This window comes from Octodon degus, unplaced genomic scaffold, assembly GCF_000260255.1.
Source record: "Octodon degus isolate 3935 unplaced genomic scaffold, OctDeg1.0 scaffold00109, whole genome shotgun sequence".
NCBI lineage: Eukaryota > Metazoa > Chordata > Mammalia > Rodentia > Octodontidae > Octodon > Octodon degus.
Genome location: NW_004524685.1, coordinates 4,006,307 through 4,017,428, shown reverse-complemented (window position 1 = coordinate 4,017,428; position 11,122 = coordinate 4,006,307). Strand labels below are relative to the sequence as shown.

At 35.7% G+C, this 11,122-nt stretch overlaps 1 protein-coding gene across 1 annotated transcript in view; it reads right to left on the bottom strand.

Moving 5' to 3' along the window:
* The window catches only part of Col24a1 (collagen type XXIV alpha 1 chain), a 403,759-nt gene that overhangs the window by 35,956 nt on the left and 356,681 nt on the right, over positions 1-11,122 (bottom strand). Inside the window, exons 49-50 of the mRNA XM_023699052.1 lie at positions 6,417-6,470; positions 2,950-2,985 (exon numbers count right to left, since the gene is read on the bottom strand). Of these exons, the coding sequence (XP_023554820.1) occupies positions 2,950-2,985; positions 6,417-6,470 (90 nt within the window). The remainder of the gene's footprint in view (positions 1-2,949; positions 2,986-6,416; positions 6,471-11,122) is intronic.

Genomic DNA, 11,122 nt, shown 5'->3' with positions numbered 1-11,122 from the left:
AGATTCAGAATCTCTAATACAGCCTTTTTGTGTGAGGCAAGTCAGAGCATTAAAACTGTTCTAATATTTCAAAGCTCTTGCGCTTAACTATAACCCCGCCTCATAAATGAGCCATATATGTACTTTTTTGTTTTGCTGATATTACTGGAAAAATCCCTCATTTTAGTAAATTATTTTAAATGTAAAATTTCACAATTTTAATACTTTCCATGCATAATTTTCTGTTATTCTACCTATCACTCAACTAATCATCAAAGGCAGAAACTTCAGTGTTCTTAAACATCTCCTTTTCCTTGTAGTACTATAAATTGAGCATGAATCCCTGGAGATTTTATCTTCATATGTCTCCAAATTATTTTCTCTTTCTTCACAGTCCATACATGGATTCTTTTATACATGGGTTCCCTTGCAGGGGTTCCCATGCTATTTCTTTAGCCAAGAATGCTTTTTCCTACCTCTTTGGTAAATGTCCATTTCTCTTCCAAAACTACTTGGAATTCTACCTTGCCCAACCCGCAGACTACGTTCTCTTTACTCATCATTTATTGCATTGTGTAAAACATACACCCTGGAAAATCCCTAAGGATCTTAAAATGTCTCAGTAAATGTCTTGGAAAATAAACAGTGTCTAGTACACAATAGACATTCTATAATTAAAATTGAATAAATTATTATTATTCAATAATATATAGCTTGGTAATAATATATATTGAATAAATGAGTAAATATTAACATTAATTAGTATTTAGAAATAAGAAATTAAAATGTACATTTAGTAAAATGTCAAAAGTTATGCTGACATTTCTCAAAGTGAAACAACAGCAATCATTTTAAGGCCTTGGACATTTACTCAAAAAGAAATATATGAAAAAATATTCAGCATCATTGGTCATTTTGCAAATTAAAACAACACTGAGACTCCATCTCATGCCAGAAAGGAAGGTTATCTTCAAAAAAACAACAAATGCTGGAGGGGTGGTGGGGCAAACAGAATCCTTCTCCATTGTTTGTGGAAGCGTAGACTGGTACAACCAAGGTGGAAATTAGTTTGGAGATTTCTCAAAAAACTAGGATTGGATTGGAGGCCCCACTTAGACCAGCTATTTTCTCCTGGGTATTTTTCCATAAGAACTGAAAACATATTACAATGATATATGTACACCCATGTTTATAGCAGCATAGTTTGTCATAGCTAGATCTTGGAAACAAACCAAATGCCCATCGACCAAGGAATGGATAAAAAAGATGTGGTATTTTTATGCAAGGGAGTGTTACTCAGCTATAAAGAAGATAAACTTGAGGCTTTTATAGGTAACTGGATGCAACTAGAGACCAGACTCTTAAGTGAAATAAATCAGACCTGCATGTGTAAACATTGTATTGTCTCCCTAATGTAAGAACCTGAAAAAGTAAATAAAATCCAAAAGGTATATTAAATGCTGGAAAAGAGAAAGAATCTGTACAAAGAGAAGGAACAACTGGGATGGGGGAAAGGAGAAAAAGAAAGAAGGAAGGAAAATATCTATGTATATACATAGGAGAGCTTGGATAATTGTATTGCTGATTTCTGCTGGTCTATTGAAAGGAATAGTTACTGCTTAAATTTATTCTTTTTAATTTTTTTGACTGATTTTGCATGCTTATACCTGGTAATATGAACATGAATTTGGAGACAATAATATGCAATGTATTAATTATTGTAACTATCCTATTAACCTGTTTTGAAACTGTTTCATTGCTATTTTTTCTCATTAAAATGAATACAAAATAAAAAAAAAAAAAGAAAAAGGAAGATGCAGGGACCAGGGTTTGATTCCCAGTATACCCACATGCCATCCCCACTCCTGGGGTGCACTGAGATGGCGATTGAGACTGGGCGTGGTGACACGCACCTGTAATCCCGGCACTTGGGAGGCTGAAAATAGGAGGATCACTACAAGTGCATTCTGTGTAGTGAGACCTTGAACTTAAAAGTTCAATCCCCAGTTCCACCAAAAAAAAAAAAAAAAAAAAAGAAAAGACATCTGCAAGTCCACCCTGAGCAAATGACTTCTAAGAGCAGAACTAGAAGGATATGGAAGGGGTTAGAAAAATAAGTGTAAAACTTATAAGCGAGGACAGAACACAAGATACAAGGACTGGCATGTGATTAGTTTAGAGTCTAGTGGAAGCCAGTTCTGAAATATGACAGATATTTCAATGGGTCTTTCCAGGAGCTGGCTCCCTGACCACTTTGAGAGTTCTCCTCTGGATGAATGTGCTTAGCTTTCTTTGTTTCTCCTGCCTTATTCTGGAGGCCATATTTCTATTAGTACAATACAAGACAGTAGTTATAATCCATTGAGTTTTTAATTCATCAGAGCCACTCAGCTTTTCTCTGCCTCATGAAATACTTGTGGGGCACTTGTGCTAATCCTGATTAGGTGCATTGCATGGAGGGCAGAAGCCCAGGAAGCATGCAGAATGAGAGAGGTCTGGGAAATCAGCTTGTTTCACTTCTTCTTTCTCATTTCCACTCCTCCTGAAGGCTATGTTAGAGTTATTTGTTGTTTTGGCTTTGTTTCTGGTTGGTTGAAAACACAATTTGCTCATGCTCTGGAGCCCTATTCAGTTCTGCCTGGGTGGTGGATGTGTATGCAAGGCCCCTTGGCAGGCTCTTGTTCTGTTGCTAGTGAAGGTGGTCATCTCTCCGGGTGCCTAACAAGGCCAGTACTATTTTCACACAGTGATCTGGGGAAGAATGTAGTTGGTAGGTTCTTAAGTTTCTAAGAGTACCAGATTCCACTGGAGGATACCACACAGGTTAATTGCTCCTGAAAAAGTGTAATTTTATTTTTATATCACAACCATCAAAGACAAAATAACAAATAATTAACACAACCCTCAATTTCCCTTCATTTATCACCTAGTGACAAGGGACACTATAGTCACTGATGTGGTACAACTTACAGTTTCTCCTCGGAAACCTTTTTCACCTCTGGGGCCCTGCAGGGGGAAAAAACAATGCTGGTTTAGTATCATGGATAGTTGCATATTGAATGTAATTGGGATGGTACAAAATAACGAGGCATTTTAGAATTTTACTTTTTCTCTATTAAAACTTAAGTTTTGTGTGCTTGTTTGTTTTTTGGTATGGAGAATCAAACTCAGGACCTTGCACTTTTGAGGCAGGTGCTGTGCCACTGAGCTGTCTTGCCAGCCCTGTTTTGTTAATGTTATGTACACTTTTATTTTCTTTTCATGAATAAAGCAAAGCAAACCAAAAATAGCCTCTTGGTTGATGATTCTTCTGTTTTACTGTCTCTAACTCTACCTTAAAGTGAGATTAGGAATGCAAACTATTCATTTAAGTCAGAATAGCCAGTCTAACAATCACATACAGAACAATTTAGAAAGGAAACTGTAAATCAAGGTTAAATTTTAGCATTTGTTTCCCTCAGCCTTTGAAAATCCTGCTTCTAAACTGGTTTCCTCTTTCATCTTTTCTTCTTATTCTCCTTTCTGAGCTGCACCGGGCACATTTTGAGTTGTATATGTTTTTACTCAGTTCAAAGTATTTTCTAACTTCCCCTGGGACTTCTTTGATCCTGGGATTATTTAGAAATGTGTGATTTAATTTTAAAGGTATTTGGAGATTTTCTTTTTATCTGTTTTTGATTTTTAGTTTAATTCTGTCTTGGTCGGAGAATATACCTTGTGTGACTTCGGTTATTCTAAGTTCAGTCAATTCACTTGACAACCTGAAATGCCATCTATTTTGGTGAATGTTCTACAACCAGTGAAAAGGGGGTCTGCTCTTCTTGGGTGGGCTTACTGCTTTGTGACCTCTTGTCAATATTTCCATCTTCCTTCTTGTGGAAATTATAAATTTTTCGACAAAAAGGTACTATTTACCTTTTATTTAACTTGAATTTAAGCTATACTTTAGTTTTCTAGGTTATTTTTCTAAGTTTCTTTGATTTCAGTGTTTTACATGAAAGTCTTTAAAAGTTAACCTGGGATTTAAAAAGTATTGATGAAACCAGGTTCTAATTTCTTACAGCAGTAATGGTACACAAAGTGATTCCGTGTCCCTTCCCCCTCACCGGTGCCACGAGGTCGAATACTCCTCAGGTGCTAGGCGTATGCAACATCTGAATGGGATTCTTAAGAAACTGTAATCTCTTGTGATGGCAACACGATGGTGGGCATGCTGCAGCCAACTGTTTTGTTATCATTGAAAGTTCTAGAAGGCTCGCCATCACTGGTATAAGTCCTTTTTTTAATTTTTAATTTTTTTTTTTTTGGCCAAACCGGGGATTGAACTCAGGCCCTTGAGCTTGCCAGGGAAGCGCTTATTGAAATCAGGCCCTCGTGTTTGCCAGGGATGTGCTTATTCCACTGAGCCATCTCCCTGGCTCCAATTTTTTATTTATTTATTTTTTCTGTATTTTAGGGAAGGGTCTACAGGTATTCAGGGTCTCACTACTAGACTGGACTCCTAGTGATTCGCCTGTTTACAGCCTCCTAAGAGCTAGAATTACAGGCATGTGCCACCATGCCCAGTCCCAATCACCATCTCAGTGCACTCCGGGGGCAGGGCTGGCACAGCAGGCCCAGGGAGTGAAACCCTAGCCCCTGCACCTGCTTGCAGGCGCTCTAATCCACTGAGCTATTTGGCTGGCCCTAAGTCCTTTTGTTTAAAAATGAAGCTGAATTCAGGACAGCAGAGTAGAGATATGGAAAGAACCTGACTTGGACAACATAATGGGGTCATTAAATTTCCTATTACTTGCAGCCAAAATCATACTGACTTACAATTTTCCTCTGCATTAGATCTAATATTAAGCTGTAGCTCTTTCTCTCTGACTGATATGTTCATATTATATAATTTCCTTATATGTATAATTGCATTTACAATGACTCTATAGTACTACTGTTTTCTTATTTGGAAAAGCAAAATCCCCAGTTCCATTACTGTTTCTTTTTTCATAATTTGTGCCATTCTCAAATGTTTAAACTTTCATAATGAACTTTTCATTTTAGAGTGAAAAAAATTGAATATGGAAAAAATTTGATGTATGTACTGACTCATAAGCCCCTCTAAGAACTATCTATAGACAAAACATAGTGAGATATTTTAATTCAGACATTTCTTTACCACATTTTCCTGACCAATTAATATTTCACATTTTTAACAGAGGAGAACAATCATTCCACAATCAGAACAATGTGTGCTCTTTAGCTTGCTGAAGAACCACCCACTGAAATATGAGAAATCTCCCACTGATAATCTTCATATTTCTGAGTAGCAAACATTGGAAGAGAAAGCTGAGTAACACATTTTCTTCATTTAATTAAAAACCTAGTAATTTTGATGGCGACTTTGTCATTGTTAAAGATAATAGTTATGCTTAGTTCCATTTTGTAATATGTCTATGTTGTAATACCTCATTCAAAATACTAATTCTCTGAAGGGAATGAATTTTCCCTCTCTAAGTCTCAATTTCACACTTTCTAATGTGTTCCTTTTCATGTTTACACTACTGTCAGAATTAAAAAAACTTTCCCATAACCACCTTCCCAGTAATTGTCTTATTTGTTTTACATCATAGCCAAGTATCTTAAGTCACTGGCAATATGTTGCCTCAATTTCCTGTTGAGAAATAGCTTCAGTGGGGTATAAACAACATTGGTCTTGAAGTAAGAAATATCAATTGTGGAATTCACTGTCTCTGTCACCTTGAATGTCTAGGCAAATCTCTATAAATCTCATCTCTTTCTTCACCTATTAAATAAAAGGACATAATATTTATTCCAGAATTTTTCTGGAAGAATTTGAGAAATGTTAGAGAAAGAAGAACAAAATACAACCAAACCCATGGAGATAAAAAAGAGAGTTTGAGAAAAAGTTATTTAATATTTTAACCTTTCTTTCTTTTCTATAATCTGTATCCATCTTGTATTACAACTTAAGTCTCTTATGGATCATCACTGACTACTCTCAAAAGCTCATCTACATAACGTTGCACTATCTTGTTTTTTCTTTGTTCTTACTTTTCCCTCGCAGTGGGTACGTTCATATACTCAAATCTTAAGTGATCTGCTCTTCCTCTGTTATCTGTGCTCTCTCCTTTTAAAAACTGACCCCAGCTCCTGGCCCCAGTGATCATGTCTACACTCATGGTGCTCCCCTCTCCCCAACCCACTTCTGTTTTCTTAGCGGCCTCATTCCTCACACATTCATTACATATATAAACCTTAAGTTCTCAAGAATGACCTTCAAGAAGAAAACCACATGTTTATCTTTGCCTTTTCCCCCCTCTATCCAAACTGATTCTTGGGAGGATTATTCTAGAAATAGTAATAAAGAAAAGGCATATAAGAAAGGAAAATATGGAAACTGAGACTTAGTTTCCATATTTTGACAAACTTACAGTTCTACCTGTTGGGCCTATTATACCTTCTCTGCCAAGAGGGCCATGGTTTCCCTGTTGGGTTTAAAGAAAGACAGTAAGGCTCATCATTGGAATAATCCAGAAAAACTCAAGAGAATTTTCTTGCAATGGTAAAGCCACATCCAAATAATTAGTTTTATATAAAATCTTAAAGCATTAGCATAACCCAGTTATTTTGATTCACATTATGTGACACAACTGTGCATTTGCTGATTTCCTTTCAAGATACGTATTTATGTAATTTTTGCCAAATACAATATTCTATATATTTTCAAATTTATAACAAATATAAATCAGAATTACATTTGTTATGTGAGGACAATGAATCATTGTGATATTATATAACAAATGAAACCTTTTCTGTAAAATATTAGAATAGCTAATACGCTTTTCCAATAAATTTCTGTGCAGATGCTGTAGAAATAGATTACTTGAAATGTAATGTCATGAGGTCCATTCACTGATAACTTTACTTAACAGTCCAATTCTAAAGGAATCATTTTAAACACAAAAACAGACTGCAAATGATAATTGGTACATAGGATATCTTAATTTGAAAGATCTACAGTCAAGTCAAGAGTTGTTTTCTTAACCTAATCAAATGTCACTTTTGTCTGGCTATCACTAAAAAAATCAAGAAAACTTTAATCTAATAAAGTGAATTAATGTGACTCTCTAAAATAATGATTTATTGAAAGACTAGATCAGTATACCTTGCCTCTACAGAAAAGTAGATCAAAAGAATAAACAACTGTCTAAATGTATTTAAATTAGTTCAAAAGATGCGGTGCCATGAATTTAATTGTTGGTACCAGCTAATTGAGTCTTTGAAAGGGTGCAGAATTCATATCTTTTAGTTCAAATGATTTTATTTAATTGTTTATTGATTTTGGGGCAGGAACTAGGCCCCAGCTCATTTTGTATCCATCCTGTTAACCAATTGTGTAATCAGCAGGCAAACCTATAACATGATTTAATCAATCAGATATACATTCGAATTGACTCCTCTACTTTATTAGCCAAATATGGGGTTGCATATATTATCCTTCTGAGACTTAGTTTCCATACTTGAAAAGTGGGAATGATAGGATTTCATAGGACTTTTATGAGCATTCAGTGAAATAAAGAACATAAACTGAAAATCAGTCTCTGGTACATGATAGTGGTTTACTAAATATTAACATACTGAGGCTTTTCACTTGTCTCCTATAATGACTTAATAAACAAATATCTGTGTTTACAATGTAGTAGGAGTGAGCTAGTTACTCAAATTTTACTATTAGTGACAAAACCAGATTTTTTTTTTTTTTTTGTTTTTTTTTTTTTTTTTGCGGAACTGGGGATTGAACTCAGGGCCTTGCGCTTGCCAGGGAAGCACTTATTCCACTGAGCCAAGATTTTACTATTAGTGAGATGGCGATTTCTAGACCTTCAGAGGAACATAGACTCACCTTGTGGCCCACAGAGAGTCAGTACTTCCTGAGACCCTGCTGAGGACACATGCTAGGCCAACAGCTACTTTACTTTGATAAGGTCAAGACAAGATGAAGTTAACTGAGAATCTAAGCTAGAATGAATGGATCTAATTAGTGTAGGAATTTAATATAACTAAGAATATAGAGCAATATTTATTATAGAATAGCTTGTTCATGTATAAACTACCTGCAAACAATCAAGAATTGGACTGCCCATAAAAGTGCCATTTCCTTGGTTGCTCAGAAATTATAAAAGTCATAATTTATATCCGAAACAATGCTAAGGGGGTCTTTTTTTAACTATTTTTTATTTTTCAAAGAGAGTATAAAATAGTATTAAAGCAGAAAAAATTACAAGTGATACAGAATTTCACTGAACAAAATAATATGAATTTTACAGCATTTGTTATAATACATAGTTTGTCTTCCAACCAGTTATTCATATATGCCAGGGAGATAGCTCAGTAGAATAAGCATTTGTCTGGCAAGTACAAGGTCCTGAGTTCAATCCCTGGTACCAAAAAAAAAAAAAAAAAAAAAAAATTTAGGCCAGCCAAATAGCTCAGCAGATTAAAGTGTCTGTTTAGACGCAGGGGCCGGGGTTTTGATCCCTGAGCCTGACATGCTGGCTCTGTCCCCAGGGCACACTGAGATGGCAATTGAGACTGTGTGTAGTGGTGTGTGCCTGTAATCCCAGCTCTTGTGAGGCTGTAAACAGGCAGATCACTATGAGTCTGATCTAATAGTAAGACCCTGAACACCCTGTAGACCCTTCCCTAAAATACAAAAACAAAAACCAAAGCAAACAAAAACAAAAAATACCAAATATATGCATGCAAACTTGGAAGAAGAAAGAAAAAAGAAGTGTATAAGAAATTAAGAAGAGAAAAAGTGCAAACAATTGAAAAAAGACAAAATTATCTGCTCCTTTCCATTGACTAAGGGGGGTCTTTAAACAAACAAGAGCCTTCTTTGTATTATAGAGAAGAATTTATTGTGAAAGTTATGGAAAGAATGTAGCATTTAAAAAAATAAAACTCTTTGTAATATTTTGTGCAAGACAAAGGTTTTCAGCTATAAAGCTCTTCAAGACTTCTTTCTCCTGCATCTAAACTCCCTCCTGTCTTCCTTCTGTTCTCTCCACACTCACCTTGGCAGCTGCAGTTAGCCTTAGAGGTACGATTTCCACAGCCAAATCATTTTTTTACACTTTCTTAAAAAATTCAGTTTAATAGATCATCTTACCAATTAGGAGACTGTGATTAAAATTAAAATAAATATTTACTTGCCATTTGTATTTCTTCCTCTGAGAAGTATATGTTCATCTCAGATGTCCATTTTTGGATAGGGTCTTCGAATTTGTTGGGGGGGGGTCCTGATTTTTTAAAATTCTTTATTTGTTCTAGACAGAAAGCCTTTGTTGGAGGGACAGTCAGATCTAATTCTTTCCTGGTTTGTGGGTTTTCATTTTACTCTGTTGGAGATTTGCCTTGAAGTACAGAAACTTTTAAAAATAGATGAGATCCCAGTTGTTGATTCTTTAAAGTATTTCCTGTGCAGTTTGATTTCTTTTCATGAACTCTCTACCTACTCCTATGTCATTAAAATTTCTACCTACATCCAGAAGATCTAGTGTTTCTGTTTTAATGTTTAAATCTTTGATTCATTTTGACTGTAACTTTGTGCATAGTGATAGGCATGGGTCTAGTTTTAGCCTTTGACATGAGGAAAGCCAGTTTTTCCAGCACCGTTTATTAAAGAAACTATCTTTCTTCCAGTGAGCAAGTTTGGCCCCTTTATGAAAGATAAGGTGGCTGATTATGTTTGCAGGTGTGTCTGCATCTTCTAATCTGTTCTGTTGATTCTCAGGTCTGTCTCTATGCCAGTAGCATGCTAATTTTATCACAGCTTTATGGTATAATTTCATGCAAATTAAAACAATACAGAGATTCCATCTCACCCCAGAAAGAATGGCTAACATCAAGAAGTCAGAAAATAACAAATGCTGGAGGGGCTGTGGAGAAAAAGGAACGTTTCTGCACTGTTGGTGGGAGTGCAGACTGGTACAACTACTATGGAAATTGGTATGGAGATTGCTTAAAAAGTTAGGATTAGAGATCCTGTTCAAAACAGCTATTCCCTTCCTGGGTAATTTTCCAGAAGAACTGAAAAACCTCATACCACAGTGATATATGTTCACTCATGTTTATGGCAGCACAATTTGTCATAGCTAGATCCTGGAAGCAACCCAGATGCCCATAAACTGAGGAATGGATAAAGAGGGTATAGTATTTTTTACACAAGAGAGTATTATTCAGCCATAAAATAGGAAAAAATTCAATCTTTTTTGGTAAATGGATGCAAGTAGAGAACATACTCTCAAGTGAAATAAATCAGATCCACATGTGCAAACATGTATTGCCTCCTTACTGTGAGAACCTGAAAAAGAAAAATGGAATCTGAAGGATACAAATAGATACTGGGAAAGGGGAATGAACTTGTTCAAAAGGAAAAAGTTACTGAGTTGAGGAAAAGGACAGGACGGAGTGGGGGAAAGAGATCTATCTATGTATGTAAGCAGGATAGTTTGCACAACTGTGCTGTGTATTTCTGCTGGTCTATGGAAAGGAGCAGTTAATGCTTAATTTGTTTCTTCTCCTTTTTTCAATTGTTTGTACTTTTTCTCTTCTTAGTTTCTTAAACAATTATTTGGGGTTTTTCTTCCAAATTTACATGTATATATCTAATAATATAATAACTGGTTGGAAGACAATATTACAAGAAATACTGTGAAATTCATATTATTCTCTTAAGTGAAATTCTGCATCACTTGTAAATTTTTTCTGATCTATTTTTCATGTATTTGGCACAGGGTCTCACTGAACAGCTCAGACTCATAGCGATCCTCCTGTTTTCAGCTTCTGCATGTCTAGGATTGCAGATGTGCACCTCCAAGCCTAGACTCAATGACTGGCTCTGGCTCAGCACACCTGAGGGCAGGGATGGTGGAGCATGTGATGCTAGGGATTGAACCCCAGTCCCTGCGCTTAACTAAGCTGGCCCTTAGTCAGCTGCGCTATCTCACTGGCCCTGTGTTTTAATTCTGATTTATACTTTCTTCAAAAAAATAAAAAAAATAAACTTCAGTCCTATCATTTAATTATTTAATTAATTAATTAATTAATTAAACAAACTAAAACAAAAAGGACT